Source organism: Haliaeetus leucocephalus, unplaced genomic scaffold (genome assembly GCF_000737465.1).
Source record: "Haliaeetus leucocephalus isolate CR32 unplaced genomic scaffold, Haliaeetus_leucocephalus-4.0 Scaffold130, whole genome shotgun sequence".
Taxonomy (NCBI): domain Eukaryota; kingdom Metazoa; phylum Chordata; class Aves; order Accipitriformes; family Accipitridae; genus Haliaeetus; species Haliaeetus leucocephalus.
Window position 1 is genome coordinate 2,838,477 of NW_010972566.1, and position 21,274 is coordinate 2,859,750.

The 21,274-nt window shown below is 40.3% G+C and overlaps 1 protein-coding gene across 1 annotated transcript in view; it reads left to right on the forward strand.

Moving 5' to 3' along the window:
• The first annotated feature begins 11,426 nt into the window (after positions 1–11,426).
• CEP85L (centrosomal protein 85kDa-like) overlaps positions 11,427–21,274 on the forward strand; it is a 107,329-nt gene continuing 97,481 nt past the window's right edge. Inside the window, exons 1-2 of the mRNA XM_010585862.1 lie at positions 11,427–11,436; positions 12,318–12,479. Coding sequence (XP_010584164.1) covers positions 11,427–11,436; positions 12,318–12,479 — 172 coding nt within the window. The remainder of the gene's footprint in view (positions 11,437–12,317; positions 12,480–21,274) is intronic.

The window sequence follows — 21,274 nt, forward strand, 5'->3', positions numbered from 1 at the left end:
TTCAATATCTACTGCTTTGCTTCCTGTACTCTTTGGATGCCTGTTTTTATTATATAACTTGCCTGGGGCTTAATAGTTGGAGAGTTAAACTAATTGTCGATTCCTGTGCTGGTTGTTTTTTGGCTGAAAAAGTGCTGACTTGGTTATAGTTGTCAGTAGTCTCTCAGATGCCCAAATTGTGTCTTGGAGTTGTACACTGACAATGAAACAGTCTCATTGTGGTTGTGATTAGCATTTAAAACATGTTCAGTGTGTTTGCTATGTGATTTCAAAAAGTGGCTTTCTTGCTGACTTCTGTGGTGGGTTAAACTTAGCTCGCTGCCAGATGCCCACCCAGCCGCTCATTCCCCCTCCTCAGCAAGACAGGAGAGAAGATAGGATGGAAAAGCTTGTGAGTTGAGATGAAGACAGAGAGATTGCGTACCAGTTACCATCATGGGAGAAAGAGACTTGGCCGCGGGGTCGGGCCATGGCAGCTCCTCTCCACGCTCCTTCCTGCTGTTCCCCTGCTCGAGCCTGGTCTCTGTAGGGGCTGATGGGGAATCTCTGCTCAGGTGCCTGGAGCTCCCGCTCCTCCTCTCCTCCTGCTCTCACCTCTGGGCTCGCAGAGCCGTTTCTCGCACTTTTTTTCCCCCTCACTCATTGCTCACAGGCAGTGTTTTGCCCTTCCTTACACACGTATTCCCTGAGGTGCCACCATCTTGGCTGTGGGGCTCAGCCGTGCCCTGTGGTGGGTGCACTGGAACCCGCCGTGTCCGGCACAGAGGTCCCCCTCCAGCCCCCCACTACCAAAACCTTGGCACCTGTACCCGCTACAACTTCTGAAGAAGGAAGCCATTATGTTTTGAGTATTTCTTTTGGTAGACCTGGAATAATACTGTATATGGCCCTGAAGTTTATTCCTGCCAGCACTGGGGGAAGGTGTGGGAAGGTGTACTGAAGTATAATAAGGTTCTGGTTTCTGTCATAGGCTTCCACATGGGAGTGTCTTGCTGTCTAGGGCAAGTTGAGGAGGTTCTAAACGTGGCACATGGGAGACTGCAGATTGGGTGCAGAGGCCCAGAGGTGGCTGGCTGGAGGAGAACATGCAGCAGGGAATAATTTGTGTAAATATGCTCACAAGTGTGCTTAGGTCTGTGTTAGTCCTGACCCATCATCCCTCACATGCTCTGAAACTGCTGAGCCCTGTGGAATCGCCCCTGAGGATGCTAGGTTTCCCCGGGCACCATTCTCCACAGCATCTGGCTTGGTTGCCTGAGCTTGAACATCTTATTGATTGCACAGCTACGCTCAAGTGACCTATTTCTCCGCAGCCAGCCATGCTGTAAGTGGCACTGCATCTTTCTGTCCTCATTCTCCAGGGATCTTTGCTGTTTTTTGAGAATCGAATGGCCCCTCTGTAAAAGGAGGCATTAACACAAATAAAAGAAGGGCAAGTGTTGAGATTTTTTTTTTTCTTTTTTCTTTCAAGGTATGATAGTCCCTGAAATGTCGGAAAATGTGACAGGTAGACTCCTCCTTTTGCCTGAAGGGTTGTATGTGGGTGGATTGCAGGGCATGATTTCATTTTACAGCTAAAATAATCTAGTGGGTAGTTGCTGTACCCACTGGTACCTTCTGGGTACCTCTGCTCATGTATCCTTACTGCTTCCCCTGGGCCCACTGTAGCACTTGTTCAGCCTTATTGCAAGCTAATTTGGGGAGCTGGACCAGGAGAATACTAAAGTTCAATAAATACTGAAGGGGTTTTATACAGTTGCCTGACCCTGGTGTGAGACATTGCTGCAGGAGGCGTCTCTGCTGGTATCAGGCGGGTGCACAATATCTGGAGTCAAATGGGTTGGCTCTTCAGTCAGCTGATGGATAGTTGAAAAATGTCCTAGCACAATCCTGCTTCATTGCTGATGACATCAGGAAGTATACAGTTAATCCTCAGACTTACTGTGAAGGCCGAGAAAGATTAAGAGAGAGGATCAGGAAAAAGTGACATTAATTCCACTGGACAGTGTAGCTTCCACCAATTAGTGGACTTGCATACAGGTTGAAACGGGTCCAGAATAATGGATAATGACTGGAGAGGTAGTGGGGGCCTATCTCAGTCTTGCTGAGGAAGGGCAGTGCAAGTAGTGCCAAGGAAAGGTCATGCTGCTTCTTCATTGATTAAAATACCTAAAGTAGACTTAGCAAATGCAAGTAGAAAATGATGCTTTTCAAACTTTCAGCTTCCTAATATGTTAAGAGACTGGTGGTGTAGGATTCAGACAAGAAGCATTCTTGAATCGTCCTGGAGTCAGATCTGAGATTCCTTATAAGGTATCCTTATGTTTTTAATGTCTGCTTTACTCCTTTTGTAGCCTAGTTTCCAGATGGTGTGGAAAGCTGCAACTTTTTCAAATGTTTCAGAATAAATAAGACTTTTTTTCAAGTCTGTATTTCTTTAAAATATGCTATCTTCTCTCCTGAATGCCTACCCTACAGCAAAGCTATTTATACCTTTTGGCAATTCTGAACCTTTGGAGACATTCTTCCCGTTGAGAATTAATGCTTTGTATAAAAGTTCAGTGACTAGCACTGATCAAAGGCCTGATAGTTCTGTGGATAATAAGAAAACAAAATGGGAGTATAGTGACCCAGCTAGAAGCACTAAAAGGCATTGAAAATACCATTACTTAAAATTTTATCGCTTTTGCTATAGACTTTATGGGAAACAAAGCTAACAGTTGCGATCTTAACCTCTTTCTGTTCACTTCATCATCCAAAATACCAAACCGATTGAATAAGGGCTTTTTCTGTGGTCAGTAGAATTATTGCAATGCAAAGTTTTACCTCAAAAGTGATTGTAGTTGTGAAGATGGAAACGCAAGAAGTACTGATTTTGACTGGAAGTATCCTAGGTAGGGTTGATGGTGTACAGTGTGAAAGTTTGTTTGGTTTGGTTTTTTTTAACTACTGCTCTTTTAAATTCCAGCGTGGTGTCCTTGCTTATATTGAATAGGTGTGAGTGGAAGCTGAGAAGCTGAGTTTGGGGAAAAGTTGTGCCTTGTGACATAAGCATTGGAAGTTTTAAGGAAAATCTCCTAATGACTTAAGTGAAGCCAGAATTTCATCCTTTTAACCCAAATATAACAACGTGGGAACTCCCTTACATGATGTGCATACTTCCGTTAGCACGCGCTAAAACTGTCGTCTGGAGGCTTGGTCTCTGGTAAGGCCATGTTAAAGTATATTTTGTTGTGTGTATAATGCACATTAGACCTCTGAAAAATGATGGAAAAAATCCTAGCATTGTTATACTTGGGCAAAATGTTTCAGTGAATATTTTTTTGGGGGGGTCTCTGTCTTCATTTATTTTAGCATCAAGGATCTCTTTAGATCTGATATCTGATTACAAGGAGAGAGATTATGCTCTTTTTTGAAAAAAGTAAGACTGCTAGACTCCTTTATTTGATCCACTTTGCTAAGTGTGGGAATTGCTTAAAACCATTTAGTATTTTTTGACTCATTGTAGCAGCTGTGATTACTTCACTTTTCCCCATGCATAGAGGGGATTGAATTAACTCTTTAAACAGAAAGAGGGAGGACAAAGGTAATTTGGTAAGAAAAATGTTGAAATGACAAACAATTTGGAGAAAAACTTGCCTGATTATGATTTTGAATACCAATAAAGCTAAGCTGCAAGAAGGGCTGAAACAGATGATAATCTGTGATCATTAGCTTTTTTTGATCAAAGGATTCAGCTGATCACCTACATGTGCACAGCTTTTTAACAGGCTCTAGGAGCTGACTGCATGTCCTGAGGGCTGTTTGAAGTTTGTATTAACTGTAAGCATAACTTAATGTGTTTATTTTCCTAGACGTTCCCCTCTTCATATTATAAGTGATATACTTTCCAAGTTTAAAAGGTAGCCTTCTCCTCTGCAGTTAGTATATGGAAGTGAATGGAAACTAAGAATATCATTTTGTGTTTCTATGGGGTGAATAGTGCATTGAGTCCAAAGACAAAGGGGCAAGCCAGCATAGCAGGCATGAGGTAATACATGTAGTCTGTGTGCCAAATGTGAAATAAGAAACATCTGCAGTTTGTATTTTGAAGTTCTGTTTTATGCAAATACTCTATCTGGAAGTGGAAAACTCACAGGAGTGCCATCAACAATTGGACTGAATTCCTGGTCTTGCTCCTGTCAGTGATGAAATGAAAGCAAACCTCTTCCTTTCCTGACAAGGGTAGGAATTTCATCATTGGGTTGATATCAAATAACTACAGGTAAATGCTACCTGTATGAAAATTATAAAGTGTGTTACAAATTTGAGTTCTTGTTTTACATACATACTTTCTAGAATAGAAGTCAGGGATACTGAGTCCATTATTACATACTGTGTCAGTCTAAGGATTTTGTTACCTTTTTAGCTAGCAGAATGCTGTGTTGAACGTGGCTTTCTGCTAGTTGAACAGATTTTGTCCTCCACAGTGAAGCCAGCGGAGACTTATGCCTATCTTGCTGCAGTTTAGAATCTGCCTTAATGTGCAATTTGGCAGTAGGGATAAGCCTAGTTACTAGCTGGTTGCTGGTAGGCATCAGAAGTGTGCCTGGACGTTCCCACTCCCTCCTTGGCACTGCTTCTAGTCTGACTCCTTGCTGAGCCAGCTTAGGAAATCAAATTAGCAGATAACCTTTTTTGTAAGCAGGGACAGTTTGTTCCTGAACCACTTTCTGTGGGGTCTGGAGTGGCAGGGCTTATGCTGGGGAAGCAAAAGCGAGTATGTGGCTGAGAAAGGTGACCAGCCTTTGCGTAGCAGCTGACCACTAGATCTGATTAGCTTTAATGTCAAACAGCATTCTTGGCTCAAACCCATTTTAACCAGCGGCATAAGCTTGCCAGCTGGACTCTTTGATGGAAGGACAGACCTGGGCACCTCTTACTTTCTGTTCTGGCGTGGGGGGTTGGTAGAGTGTGAGCTACCTGATTATGTCTTCAACTGCCATGGCAAGATTCTCTAAAGCTCATCTGTCAAACTGATGTATTTATTGTCCTTAGTTCCCATTCTGTCTTCTAGGTTGCGTACTTCCCTGCATGAGAAACTTTGTAACTTGTTGCACAGTGCCATACACATTTGTGAAGTCATAAAAAATTGTAACTTGTGAAAGTTCACACTGAAATACTGTTGTGTATAGAAGACAAATGTTTTATAGCTATAACTATCTGTGATGAGAGATTGTACATTTAGGCACTTCGGGGGGGGACGGGATGGGGAGCGGGAAACTAACATTTTAACTTTTATTAAGGAATTCCAGAGGCAAAAGAAGCCAGAGGTTTGGTGACGTAGTCTACTTAAAATTTAGCTCTCTTAAGAAATTGGAGCACAAGTTTATATTTCTTAAAATAAGACCCTAATCAGGTTCTTCTAATTGATACTGCCGGTCAGGCTTATGTTTACTTTGAGGATTGTATTTTGAGGATTTTCTTCTTTGGGTTTCTCTCTTCTACTTTCATTTTTCTCCGTTACTTTTTAATGATGTTTTTCTCTCTCTAATAAGTGATTTCTTTTGCATGTGAATAGTACAGAGGACAGGCATGGGCCTTTCTATGCCAGGCAGTATGTTATCAGACTGTACAAGTAAAAATGCCAGTAAAAAGGTGTCTCTCAATGTTCTTCTGCTTAAACTCTTGTGTTACTGTTTCTCTTTCCCTGCTTCCCTCTATATCTGTACATTTTTATCTTTCTTCATATTTAGGATTACTCAGTTTCCAACTGAAAAACTAGGAGATCTTAATTAAATAGCTTGCAGGCTCTGTCAAGAAAGCACACTAATAAAGGATATGAGTCCTCAGGATGAGTCATACTTTAGCTATCTGACATTGTAAAGTGCTTTTGAGAAACCAGCATGTAAAAATTCAGTAGTTGGGGCTGTCATTTCATCCCACTTTGCCCTGCTCCTCTTGCACTTAGATTAAGCTGTATCATCCACCTACTCTCAACTGCACTGATGTGAGAGGAGGGACTAGAATCTTCTGGTACCTCAGTTCATGGCCAGCTGGAAGAGCCATGAGCTCCCACCACGTCCAGAGTGTTTGTGAAAAGGGTCCTGAAACTGTTGTCTGGCCACCTTCCCTGAAAGCATTAGAAATGCTCTCTTACCAGTGTACTGCTCACCTCGGAAGAGAAGATGTTGCATTGTAGACTTGGAACTTGTTTTGGATGTTTGTCTTAATAAAAGTTGCATTGTGTTTTGTGGAAGGATCCTAGAGATTAAGTGCACCTAGTAAATATTTTTCTAGGTGTCAGGGTTGGGATGCCAGTTTTTTAATGTTATTTTGAAGAGTATTTATTTGTCCATGTAAGTTTATTTTTGCCTGTGTCTGCAAGGAACCCTTACGTGCCTGGTTCTCTTTATTGTGTCAGGATATCAGATTGAATGAATCCAGCTTATCTTTTGCTTCACCTTTGATTGAAGGAGGCTGCTGTTGCACCATTCTATCAGCTGTCAGCTTTTTTTTAAAACCTATATAAATATGTTAAAGTATGACATCTGCTCTTGTGTCTATTTTTCGGAAAGAGTTTTTTTGCATTTTAAATTTCCCTGCCTCCATTTCCTTTTCTCACTATTTGTGTTGTTTTTCCAGCAGTTGAAAAAAATAGAGTATTTATTGGCAAGGAATTGTTGTGCATGAAACACACACCAAAGTGAGGTTTTCTTTAATCTTTCAGCAGTAATGATGTTGCAGCTATGATGAGTAAACATAAACGTTTTCCAACTGAAGCAAGTTTATTCCTACAATACAGCAAACAGTTCACTGAGAGACCATTTGTGGGTTTGTTTGTAGACTTTTCCTTTTGAAGAGCTGTGTGGTTACTTAGCCCTGTGGGACAGAGAGAAAGTGCAAAAGAGAGGCTGTGAAACCTTGAAGGATTCGGGGTGGGGGGAAGAAGTTGCAACTGGGATAAATTCAGCAATGTCAGAGGACTGTATGAGTAGGCATGGGGGAACGGGGTAGAAGGTGGGTTGACTTCTTTCAAAATATTATTGTATGATCTTCTAGCATAATTAGTAGGGTTTTGGGTAAAGTTGTTGATGGTGAGGGTGAACCAAATAACTTTGGCAGTGTGTTTGGGCTGAAATGCTGACTTGCTTTCCTTGAAAGAGCTTCAGGCAGGCTTCAGTGCCCTCGTGGCGTGAAACATTATTGTACAGCGTGGTCACATCTGTGATGACTAGAATGAGCTTTGCGTAGCTGTCAGTTTTGATAGTACTGTAGTGAGATGTCCCCTTCAGAATCCTTCGACTGTATAAATTTACACTGGCTGTCATGGGCGATTCACTGCTGGTCACAATCTTATGCCAAAGTCATGGTGTGGAATAGAAAAATCAGTATCCTTAAAGTTAGGATGTATCTGCTGTGGAACCCAGTTAAGTCTTTTGCTGTTGCTTTCCATTCAGCATCTAGGTAAAATAACAGTATCATAGCTGTCACTTAAAATAATACTTTTTACATCCAAGCATGTTAGAGGTATTTTAGGAACCAAATATAAAGATGGTGGTGGTATTATTTTGTATATGTAGATCATGTGGGATCTGTGCATGCCACTGAAATTAGGAGTGGTAATGATCCAGAATTATCTAGGTGCCGTCTTGCCAGCAGTAGCTGACGGCATTCTGTAATACACAGAAAAAGATACATGTTTTTGTGGAGTGAAATTTCAACAACTGTTATCTTTTAATAAATAATCTACTTCCTGCACTTTATATACTTAGTTGTTAACTGATCTGTTTTAAATGCTTAGGCTGGAGAAACAGCACTATGTCGGTATATTTAACTGGCCGAATTCAAGGATGCAGTCAACTGTTTGTATAAACAAGGCTCCTTCTGAGACTTGTTTGGGATTTTGCATGTATTTTATTTGTCATGTTTGTTGTTGGAAATTATAGGCAGGTGGGATGACACTACTTTTGTTTCTCTTCTATTAAATCCTATGAAAGGCAGATTTTCCTGACCCAGTAAGGAATGATCATAGTCAGATGGTAATATGCAATTTAGCAGCACAAGTATCTATTAGAAATTTTTCCTTACTTTTCTTGCCCCAGTCTGTATTTTGGGCAGATGGTTGGTAGCTGTTGATTGGCAGGTTTGAGATTAGAGCAGCAGGGTAAAGCAGGTGTGCTAGCTGAGCGACATGGGGACTCCTGTGTATCTTCTCCCCGTTTTAAGCTTGTTCTTTCAGTGTAGGCTGTTTGCTGCATGAAAGATCATGTATTCACAGAAAGCTGTTGAAAAGGAGATGGGGAGCATGGAACAGGGTGCATAGCAATTGGTGATTCTTCAGGACTTGGCTCAGAAGGTCAGTTTCAAATAATGAAACTAATAAATGAATTTTAAAGTAATGGCTTGGACTGGTGAGGTTTGTAAGGTCTTATTTTATGGGTTATGTTTCCTTATTGCAACTTGGATAATTACCTTCCCTCAGCAATGGGAAGGGGGTCTGCTCTCTGGCACTTTGAACTGGGTACACGTGACTTTCTGTTGAGACTTAATTATTGAGTCTGTTTCTGCTATCTCATTGCTTTTATTTGGCCATTTATTGGAGTGGGTTCAATTAGTTTTGAAAAGCTCTTTTTCATGTAGACAGTTTATTTTTGTAATGGCCTTCTAGTGTACAGAATCACCGTTAGGTCAGCAAGGTAAAACAATGAGGCGGATACTCCATGAAACATTAAAAAGTGTAGTCTCGTGGAATATGTCATTAGCTATCTTTTTAAAAAAATGCAGCACATGTAATGTCAGTCAGGACCTCTCTGGGCAGCAAAGAGAACGCTTTTCTTGAAGTGGTCACGTGCAACCATGTTCTGTTGGCACATCTAAAATAGGTTAAAAAGCGCATACTGTTCACCTATTCAAATTCTAAACCAATACTCCTTCTTGGGACATGTGCCTTTTGAATGCAGAGGCTGCTCCTGAACGGTAAAAGCCCAGTGGGTGAGAAAACGAGACCATTCCGCCCCATCCCAGCCCCCATCCCTGCCTGTGCGTAGAGGATGGCTGGAAGGGGAAGGTGCGATCCCAGTGACAGCACTGGGGGCCCGCTCCTGCTGCGCGCAGCCGGCTGTGGGTTACGAGGGGTGCTGAGCAGGAGTGCCCGAGTGAAGGGACCCTTCTGGAGCCCAGAGCATCGTCCAGAGAGACTTGAGTATTTCCCTGGAGAGCCAGATGGGATCTGGCAGGCCCGTGCTGAGCCAAAGCTAATAAACTCTTGCTGGCCTCATGCTGATCTGTGTGTAGCTATGGCTGTGTACCAGCGCTTACCTCTTCAGGGCTTAGCGGCTCAAGAATCAGGCTTCGTGTGTTAACTTGGAAATGCTGAACTGCCCCTGGATGCAAAGGTGCCCCAGGAAGTGTTGCATTCATTCTGCGTTCTGCCAGCAAGGTCTCCTGGACCTGTGCTTCAGCACCACACTTGGGGCTTGGTGTGTCCCCAGGCTGTCTGCGTGTAGGTGTAAAATTGGGAATATAGTAGGGTGTTTTGTGATGCTTTTTATTTCCTCAACTTACAGTACCTATAGAGATCCCAATGGGGATGACTGACTGACCCGTCTAGTAAGTTAACCCTTTTTGCCAAGTCTTGCACTGTATAGTTGCATCTTTTGGGGTATATTGCAACAATTGGAACATGAGAGAGACGGAGATGTTAGGATAATCTTTGCACGGACTTTGCACGGAGAGTGGTTAAATGCTGGAACAGGCTGCCCAGGGAGGCTGTGGAATATGTGTCCCTGGAGGTGTTCAAGACTCAGCTGGACGGGGCCCTGAGCAGTCTGATCTAATTAGCCTTGCTTTGAGCTGGGGGTTAGAGTAGATAACCTCTGAATGTCCTTTCCTAAGTTACTCTCGTTCTGTGGTATTTTTAGCTTTTATTCCTCAAAGTTCCACCAAAGTGAAAAGTATCTCTCCCTTTTAGGGGGCTGCATATGGATGGTAATAGGTCCACATACTAAATATTTGTCTAACCAAGAGATCTGAAGAGTTTGACACTTAATACTCTGTTGATTTAATGTGCAGTAGTGGTAGCATTATCTGCTGCATTTCTTTTAACACTTGTTTAATGCCATAAAAGCTGAAATGTCACCAAAGAGTTGTATTGTGGAGAACAGCATAATATAATAAAGGGTAAATGAAACTAAATTTCTCTTCTATAAATGTATTTTAAATGTCTCCTAAATCAGAACTGTCTCTGACTTAATTAGCTTGGGTTCCCATAAGTCAACTTTACTCTGGCTGGAATAACTAGATGCAGCTTGAGAAGTGTGAAGTGGAACCCTTGCGGAAAGTAGACCTATTTTGAGGGAGGGATGAAAAAATCATTGCTCCCAAAGCAGCCAGAGTGTTTAGTGAAAAATGTGCTGGATGGTAGGAGAGGCAGAAATGTCCCAATTTCCCAATAGCTGTATGCAAAACTATCACATTTCAGTATGTTAGATGATGATACAGAGAGGATGGTTTGAAGAATGACACCTGGAGTGGTATTCGCTTAGGATCTTGTCTGGGACCTCCCTACAGGGTGTGATGGGTGAGCCATGGCCAGTCACGTTCACGTCTGGCTCCTCTGGTCTTCTGTTCTGCTGCCTCACCCTTGGACTTGAAAGCTACTCAATGGCATAATTAAGAGTTAAGAGGCTTTGGGACAGGAAAAGCAAAAAGTTTAAGGAAGAGAAGGAAATATATTGCACAAGGTATGGCTAAAGTAGAATGAAGGGGAAGGAGAATGGGGTGATTCTGAAGACGGTGAGAAAAGATAGAATGTGTTAAAGGGAAGAAGATGCAGTAACCTCAAAGGAGAATGAAGTTGAGACAAATGAGATGGACAGGCATATTTAAGACCTCCAAGAACCTACTGATGTCTTAGATGTCCTGTTACAGTTAAAAGTGCATACAGTAAGGAAGCATGTACTGTATTCCTCAATTCACAAGTGGCTTGGTGAGCGGCTGTTATCACTCTGGCTAGTAGGTCTAGTGATTTGGCTGCTATATGGGGAGTATGTATGTATCCATATATTTGTGGGGGAGGTTATATATGTATATACACATGCATATACGTATTGTTACATTCTTTTCTAAACTATTTAATTTACTGGGAAACAAGTACAGCTAGAAATAGCAATGATCTGCAGATGTCATTACAGAGGCAAATTGCTGTTATGACTTTGGATGGACATTGCTGAAAAGTGTTTAAATGACCTAAAAATAACCACATGTAGCATAAGAGACATTGTATGTGAACTGATACTTCTTCATGAGTCATTTCCTGCTGAAAGTGTTATGCAAAGCTAACTGCTAGAGGGGGTGTATGTATGTGATTATATATAAAAACCAAGAGCAGGCAGTGCTTTTTTCCCAAAGTTCTTTATGTGGCTCTGCTGGTTTGGCGTGCGAACATGGTGATCAGTATTCTGCCTATAAACAATGCTCAGATTTAGATACTGGTTATTGGAAATTCTGATGGCCCTCTGGGGTTGTACCCTGTAGTGTATTTTCCCTTGAGACTGACTATAAAGTAGGCCACAAGTTCTCAAAAATTCCTTGAACAGAGGAACTATTTGCTGCTCTGAGTTGTGATTTAAAATTTAATATTTTAACGATTATTTAAATAAAAACCAACAAATGAAACAAACCACTAGATGGATAGATGTCTCACAGAGACCGCTTGTGTGCAGCTGCTCTGTGCCTGCTTGAGTTGGTAGTCTGTCTTTTGATAACTGAAAACTACTGGTAACAATGAAACATAATGAATTACTTTAGATATCAGTGTTAACAATTTCATTGCTGGCTTGATTTTATCACTTTCATTGTGTGGTTTATGCACAGTTGGAAATGACTGTGTTTCACTGGCCAGTTTTTCAACTGGTTTCTGTCCTAAAATTTGTTAATCTTTGATTGTATTTAAATGCTTGCAATGCAAAATTCTGCTGTGAGTTGAGAATCAGTTCTAGGATAGGAATCGTATGATAAATGTCTTGTTAAAGTTAGTGCAAGAACAGTTTAAGGGTCATGTTTTTAAATAGTAAAAATGTATTTACTGGAACTTTTGGGGAAGCTTCTACCTAGCAAAAAGATTTTAAAACAAACAAACAAAAAACCCCAACCAAACCAAACCAAAAAACCACCACCAAAAAACCAAAACAAACAAAACCCCCAAACATTAGCACAGAGTCTGGCTCAAACCTGAACTATCAAACATAGGATTCAGTTTTCATCTTGACCAATATTTTGTTGTTGACTTCTGTACTGTATCTGTAATGACAGACTTCTGGCTTCCTTCTTTATAGGCTCAGATTATTCCTCAGTGGGATGGTTACCTGGTACTGAATCCCTGTGGCAGTCCACAACTATTTCATCAAGCAGTCAAAGCAATCCTGTCAGAAGACACAGTATAGCTTCCGACAGCGGGGACACTGGGATTGGTACCTCCTGTTCTGATAGTGTGGAAGGTGAGTTGACGCTTAAGTTTTGGATGTTTCTGAGAGAGGAACGATCCAAAAATGTTGTAAAGGTATGTTTCCCAAAATAACAGTACTTTTCCAAAGCTGTTGAGCGCATGCATTTTTTTGTTTTCCTGGCTGGCCCAAGTAATTATTTTGGTGAGGTTTAATTAATTTACTTCTGCATGAGTTGTGTGCATTAACTTGCATTTCTGCCACAAAGCTGGTACTTGTGTTAGATCTTTTGATAATTGCAGTTACAAGAAGTGCCAGATTTATACCGAGAAGTAATATCCTGTACTGTAAACAAGTGGTAAAAGCAGAAAAAACTTTTGAGGGAGTTGATGAAAAGACAATGCTTTCTGGTATTCATTGTGTGTTTCAGCAAAGAAAGGTTACTCATTGGGGCTGGGAGGAAAAAGGGGTGTGTTGTCTTCTCATTTCTTTCTTCTGGTGGGAAATATGTTTACATGTTATTGCATGGCATTTGACAGATAGTCAGTGATCTTTAAGGAGAATCAACAGTATCTAAAGGTTGTTAAAACTCAGTTTGGACTAACTCATGATTACTGAAAGCTGATCTTATCAGGGAGGGGTTCAGCCTCTAGGGTAGCAGCATCTCCATAACGTTGGCACCCTCCCTATGGAATGTGTCACTGTAATTAAGCCTGAATGAGAGAGAGATGAGGCAGTAATAAGGCTTGAGGTTTTCTTCTTGCACAGCCTTATTTCCCAGTAAGATTGTCAAGACTGAGGTAAGGACAGTGGGACTGTGATATATTTTTATCTAGTGCCTTTCTGTGCCTGGTAAATTTTTCAGGAGGGGTAGCTGAAATAAGGAAGAACAGGAAGAACTGGTAGAAATGAAGTAAGGAATGCTGGATCAATGTAAGAGACAGAAGTCTCTATAGCGGGGCTGAACATTCCTGAGAGTCCTGAATGCCTCAGAGTTAAGTCTGTCAGGCCTCTTTGCACATGAGGAAATCCTTTCCACCCTCTTCCTGTTGCATCTGTCAGTTGGAAAGGAACTCCCCAGGAGAGTCCTCATAGCTTTCCTTCTGCTTACTTTCATTTCTAAACCTTCATTGGCTCTGGCAAAATAAAGGTTTTACTCAGATATGCAAATGCATGGGTGTAAAACTGAAATAGTAAATGGTTATTAATGCAGAAGCCTTACTGCTTTTTCTTTTCTTTTTTTTAAGAGATGCAGGGAGAATAAAGCACTCTCATGGTGTATATATATAGATTTACAATCAGACTCACCCACGTGTTGTCCAACAGTATTTTCAGATGCAGCATTTGAATTAAAAACACGCTCTTCCCTCCCCCCTCTTCGAGGGCTTCCCCATTTGAGGGGTGAGAGGAAATGAAACAGCACCTCGTCATCAGATGTCCTCCTGGCTCCAGAGGAGACCAGAACAACTGTTCTGGGGGGGGCAGGGGGACGTATGGCACACTGATACAATCACAAGTTTGATAGGCATTTGTTACCAGTTAACTAATAGCTCTGTCCATTTGCATGCTTTTAATAGATCAGTTACAGCTGCTTTTGGGGTTTCTCAAAGTAAAATAAAGAAGGGAAAAGTTGCAACAACAGATAGTTCATGAAGTTTGTGCCTCTGGCAATGCTTGACAAGGGTCAGTTCTATTGTATCCTTAATGTTACTGATTTTTCCGCCACCTTGTTTGAAAAACTTCCAGTGGCAGAAAAGAAAATGTTGGGGGGGGGGGGGGGGGGGGGAAACCTAAATGTAAAATGAAAGTTAATGGAAGGAGCATATGACAGGTTTGGAAATTGAACCTATACATACATTTTTAGTGGAAAGTGCTGTTGCTTATGATACCTAGTTGTCTGCATCTCTCAAGCTGCCCCCTCCCCACATCCATGAAAAGAAGAGAGTATCATCATGATCTGTGGGACTGGTAATTGCAGACTTGATGCTGGCCATCTGCTCTCAGTGTGGTGCTTGGGAAGAAGCCCTTGGGGATTTTTCAGAGGGGGATTTTTTTCACAATTTAAAAATTGTAATGATTTGCTGACAATGCTCAGAGAATGAAATGTGGCCTTGCTATTTCCTTTCTATTACGCCTACTAAAAATTAAAAACTTAATTTCAGAGTTAACAACTGCTTTAATTCTGGAAGTTGCAAGTGAACTCATTTGTACAGATGTGTTGTTACTCGTAAATATGCTGGTGCAGGGAATGGAGCTCTGATGCATTTAAAATCTGTTTTTACTGGTTTTCCTTGCTTCTTAAATGTTCCTTCACATTTACCTTCTTAGTCATATGTCATTTCAGGAGGACTCCTTCTTTTTGAAAGTGCAGGGTTTAAAGAATAGTTCCAAGGAGCTCTTGTGTTTGGCTCAACCCTATATGGTTTGGAGGGGAGATGGGTTTTGACAAAGACAAGAGGAAGAGCAATCTTGTATGTTAAAATGTATTCTGTTGGTTGTCTGCATATTATGTTGTGCAAAGGCAGGAAAACTAGGAAATGAAATAACTAGTGGAGTTTCACTGTTGAAGTTGAGCAATGCTGATGTGCACTGGGGGAAGCTGAGGAGAGAAATTTAGAAACCTTAAATGTGGGGATGTTAGTTTGGGTAGAATAGATCTAAAACTTTTAATTGAGTGCTCTTCATTTAAGGATAAAAAGGCATTTTATCTCTGTAAACTGCAGTTAATGTGGTTGGATTTTTTTGTTTGTTTGTTTCCTGTCAGTAACTGGTTCTGCATTCAGATCAGCTTTTGAGTGAGATAAAAATAATTACTGTATTCTGTATGGAGCAGGAGGAAAAGATTTTGATATGGTCATTTCCAGGTTCTTTTCTTTTTAAACTTACCTCTACTTGTAAGTCAACTCTGTTATTACTATTTTCAACTTACCCTGCGCAAGTCTGACTGAATAGTTTACTATTTGGCACTGATTGTAGCTAAGTCTTCAGAAAAATCTCATACTCTTTGTTAAGAAATATGGTGGAAGTGAAATGTAGAGCCCTATGAAACTGTTGAAAAGTTCCTGCATTTCTGGTAGAGTAGGAGGTTGTGTTCAGGATGAATTGTGTGGAAGAAAAGGTTTTAGTTGGTGGCCAACAGCTGATCAACTATCAGTGAAGACTCTCTGAATAGGCTTGTTCTTGTTTTCCTTCTCACTGGCAACTCTGAAATCGGCAGACATAACATTTGTGGCTTGTGCTTACAGGGACAAAAGATAGCTCCCAACATAAAACAGCTAACAGCTGTGATACATGTAGGTCTTTAGATTTAGGTTGTCTTTTAAACTTCAGACTTTGACCAAAAAATTGTTGTGACTATTTCACATCTGAAGCAAAAAGAGGAAACGAGGTCAAGGGGAGATGGGCGGCAGAAAAAAGCCTCTCTTGTAATGGAGAAATGCAGATATAAAGTTCTGAAAACTTTCAGTTACAGGATCTTGTGTCTTATCTTTGTGCAACTCAGAAGTCTTTCAAATGTTAGCAGATTGTGGTAAGCTTCTAAATTGTGACTTCTCTAATTCTCTGTCTACATTAAATGAATAGTCTAGATTAAAGTGCTTCTCTTGCAACTTAGAGTGTCTGTTAGGAAAAAAGCATGGGATACTGTATGGAAATGTGCAGTGCATTCATGAAGCATGTTGTTTCCTATTCTCCATCAGCAATAATAGCATTTATACTTTTACAGTTTTTAATAACCATAGTGACACTGTGCCAGTCATCCTTCAGTCTCCGTATAACCTTTCTTTCAGTACCATTTACAGAAGAAACATAGACTTCATGCTTTAAGCATTTTTGAGACTACACCCCTGGTAGAAATGCTGATTTAAGATGGATGGGTAATAGTGTCTCTTTTTTTATAGAAATCTGAAAAAGCATGGTCTGTTCACAATTTAAAAGGCTGTTCCATAGCTATGTGTAGAGGTTGCCTTTGGGAGAGGAGTTTTACAAGTTGTGGTTCAGGGAGTATTGTGGACTAGATGCAGCATACTTGATATATTGTCACTGCATTTTATGTATATATGACTTCTCTGGAACATGTAACTGGTAGAATAGGAACTTGTTTTAATGTTACGGACTCAGAGGAGTCTCTTGTCTCTCATTTTGAACGGCATATGTTACCTTTCCAATGGATTAAAAAAAATCTAATTAGTTCAGTTTAATTGTAGCGTTTCTTGATACGCCAGGGAACATGGTACAGCCAGCTCCAAAGGTATTTGATTTTGCTATTTCAAGCACTCTTCTTCCAGCAGGTCCAGAGCATGGTGTTTTAACACTTGTTTTTTTTTCTTTTTTGCTGAAGGAAAAAAGGAAAAACTAATAAATACAGCTATTGAGTATAGTGTAAAGGTAGGATTGAATTTCAGGAGACAAAAAAACCTAATTATGAGTATCTTGGGGGTGTGTGGTTCTTTTGTTTAGTTTAGCATGCTGCTAAAGATAATGGGATTGAGAATGTGTACAGGTCATATACTGGTTTGCATTATCAGTTTTGATGTCAGGAGGGTGCAATAGCACAAGGATCCTAGATCTTGAGAGGTGGCAGTGTACTTTGTGCTCATTGTCTACTGTGCTCTGTAGTTTTGGAAGATGATGGATTTTCAGAGAAGTCCCTGAACTTAATTGAGTTGAGGTTAATCTCTATGCCTTTGGATCCTGGCAAGTATTGGCATAACTTTGGTGAAGTAGCTTAGTTATTTGGAGGGCAGAAAATAATTATGTTCAAGACATTCTTCCTTGGTTTCCTTCTTCCCTGATTACCAAGCTCACGTTGTGAAGTAGTGTCCTGCCCATTGTGAGTGAGCCTTATTGTGTTACTTGGGTATTATCTATCCTGACAATCAGAAATGTGCATTTCACTTAAGCCTGTACTAGACCCTCTTCCTTGTAGAAGAGGTACTGTCATCCCATGCTAGAATGAAGTGTCTGTTTTTCTGAGGGGAACATAAATATTAATGCTCAGGCTTGGCTGTTTATTTTCTGAGGTGGTTTTTTGGTAGGATTTGAACAAAGTTTAAACATGGGTTATTTCAGAATTCTAGTACCCTATTTCCAGGATTTAATGGATAGGAAAAAATGATGCTAATAAATTTCCACTAAAATAAGACATGGAGAATTTGCTTAAATGGTAATAGCATACTCCCTGTGTGAACCTGTGTACTCTGAATTTGAAATTGGCTTGAACTAAACTAAAGGCACTCACTAGTTCCACCTGTGAATGTTCTGCAGAGAGAAACAGATGCTGCTTTAACTCGATACTTTGCCTTATTTTGTGATAGTTTCTTCATAGAAACAAGCTCATAGTACGCACATGCTCAGTTTGCCTCACATAAAAAATTTTTCTCCAGCTAGTGGGAGTGTCCTGCCCAATGAACTTGGTGAATTTTGCCTTCAGCTAACATCAGTACTTGGTTTTTAGAAAAACGACTTCTGTTTGTTCTAATCTGAAATAGCACAGTGAAAATAAATTGTGCTTACTTAGGGTTTGGCAGCATTCACTGTGATACTGTGCAGAAAGTTATCTCTATCATATATATTTTGGAAGCTATGTCACTGAGTTATATCAGAATGAATGTGTTTAAGATGGTGTGGGGGGTTGTTCCCCACAGGCAGGTAAGCCCCCACATAGTCTGTCTCTCTCACTCTCCCCCAGTGGGATGGGGGAAAGGATCAGAAGAGCAAAAACAAGGAAAAAACCCTAAACTTTTGGGTTGAGATAAAGATGGTTTAATAAGTGAAAGAAAAAAACCAAACAAAAATCAAGTGGTGCAAAAGCACCACCAGCAGACTGATGCCCAGCCAGATTCCGAGCAATAAATACTTTGGGAAAAAACTGCCCCCCCCCCCCCCTTTTATTGCTGAGCATGGCATTATATAGTATGGAATCTCTTTGGTATTTCAGGTCAGCTGTCCCAGCTGTGTCCTTTTCCACCCTTCTTCTGCACCCCCTCGCTGGGGTGGCAGAGGCCTTGATGCTGTGAAAGCACTGTTCAGCAAAAGACACTGCTCTGTTATCAATACTGGTTTTGGTCACCAGTGTAAAACACAGCACCATAGGAGCTGTTATGAAGAAAATTAACTCTGTCACAGCCAAACCCAGTACAATCTCTGCCCCTTATTCCATACCATTTGTATCATGCTCAGGTGAAATCTCAGGGAGTTGTTTTTAATATGTCCTGTAATCTGTATTTTTGGAGTATGATGGATATCTGGGAATCCCAGACAGGAAACAAGGAGCATCATGCGATGATCTTCTCTATATTTAGGTTAGTATCATGAGACCTGGGCATGCCAAGCATCATACATCTTTGAGAGATTTCATGGAGGACGTTGCACTTTTCCTTGCTACTGTTACATCAAAGAAAACTTTTTGGCCTGCGTTCATCTGCTCTGTAACTCAGGATCTCATGAAGCAAACAGGATTGAGATCAGAGAACAGCAAAAGAGAGGAATGTTTTGAGCCTTAACCTAAATTTGTGTGAATACTGGAAACATATTCTGTAACTACTCAATATTTAATGTACATATTCAATTAGCATTTGCAGCCTTATCTGAAAAAAATCACAGGACTGCTTTTTAATCCTTTCCACTATAGACAAAGTAGTGCACTTAGTGCTAGACTGTAGTGATTTGGGATGTAGGCAGTGAGTTGCTTACAGCCTTCTGCTAAGCAAGAAAAGACCTGTTGCTGCTGCCTGGAGTTCTAGCTCAGGACTTGACAGAGAAGACTGGTTGTATCCTCCATAGAAAGGTTTGCCAGAGTCTGTTTTTTAACAGTTTTACACCACTACCTATTTCTGGAGGGCTTATGTTTTGCTCTTAGTCTTTGTTCAACAGACCTGTTTCTACCTTAATGTATGCTCAGATAAAACCTTGGGGTTTTTTTTTTTTAGTGTAAAGTCCAGTTAGTGTGTTTTAATGTCATCCTTCATTTTAGCTGTGATTTCAGTGTACTGATGATAAGGATTTTTTGTAAAAAACCTTTGAAGTGGAATGTAAAAGCTCTCTGTTAAAGAGAACCTTCTTCAGGGCCTCACATGTGTTTCTGTGAGCTTCTGTGATAAGTCAGATGGACTTTTTACATTAGTTTTGGCAGTATAAAGGCAGCAGTGAGAAAGAACAATGTGTGGAGACCACTCTTATATGAAGCATAGTTACTCCATCTCACTTCCTTAATCACTGACTTTTCAGGTTAGAGGAATTAAGCGTCTGTATGGGAAATACACAGCAAATGACAAATCTGACTCGCTAGCCCAGGTTTTGGGTGAAATGAAACACTTTGAGTTGTGGGGACTGGTAAGAGGGGGGGAAAAAAGCCTGCAAGAACCTGTCTGCTCATGGGGATTTGTTTGCAGTAACCTCACCTGAGTTGGTAACAGCTGGCCTGTTAATTTTCAGGCAGAATAGGTGCAGGTTTGTTGCTTTTGATATGTTAAATTCCCTGGAGAACTGTGACTGGTTTGTTTTTAAAGTGATTATTATTGTCACTGTGGTTTTTTTTCTTTTCATGGTCTTAAAATGCTTCTTACCCAGTCAAACTTAGAAGGAGAATTAGTGTGGGTTTTTCTCAGTGCAAACATGGTAAAAGAAATCTTTGGAGTTTTTTCTTCTTCCTTTTAAAGGGCTGACAGATAAGATTTTGTTATGGCAATGATTGCATTTGTGTCAGCTGCAGTCATGGAAGGCTGTACTGTAGAAGTGTAGTCGGCTACACAGAGGTCACTTCTTTGGTGCTGAAAGGGAACAACCCCTCATTCTGGAAAGTGTCTTTTAAATGTGCACTTCGCAAATTAGAATGTATGAAAACTATGAATTGAGATGACAACGGAGTTGATCTGGTTTTTTTTATGTTATATTGAGCTGTCAACAGCTATTGGCAGTCTTTCAGTTAATTACAGAGTTTTTTTGCTTCCTTACTGGTCCTTTGATTTTTTTTTTTTAGGGGTTGTTTTTTTTTTTTTTTGGAATTGTGTTAAGTTATACACATATATTTTTTTCATTCATTCAGATTGAAGAGATAACGAGGACATGTAATTTGAGATGAGCTGAGGTTGGAATAAACCTAGAAAAACAAGGGCCATCTAGTTTAAAAGGTTCTGTTAAACCAAGATTATTCTTCTAGATTATTCTTTTAATAAGTTATTCCAGTTTTAGGTAATATTACAGTAATTAAAGTTCTCCTAAGTATTTTATTTAAATGTAGATGTTAGTTTTTGTGAGTATTGTAGCCCTTAGAAAGTGTTCAGTAAACATAATCTCATCTTCCTGCTGTGTTGAGGAAATTGCAGATGAAACCTGAGTCACCTATGTGCTGTGGCATTAAACACTTTCTCTGCTCTATGTTTATGTTGTCCTTAGACACTTTTAAAGCTCCTGGAGCTGATGGTCATATTCTCACACCATAACATTGCGTTCTCGGGTTGCTTGTAAAGGTTGCTTCTTGTTTATCTCCACAGTACCTAGAATGTGTGACCCTTTTTCACAGCCTCATACTGAGTGCTACAATGTAATTTTACTGAAGTTTTGGAGACTTGAGGATTTGTGTCTTACTTTAGGTGCACTTACTGGTAATAGCTGATTTACCCAGGTTTACAATTCTTTTGTATTTTCAGCTAAAAATACAAATGTAAAAGTAGCATGTCATTAATTCATTGTAAATACAAGTGTTTGAAGAAAATTGATGACTGGGTGCTAAAGTGAATTCAGCAGTAATATTGTGTCTTAATGGAAGAAAAAAAGACTTTCCAATGCAGAAGTGTGTAAGTGAATTCAATTTCTTTGACAGCTCATAATTTTACTGTTCTTTGTTCTTA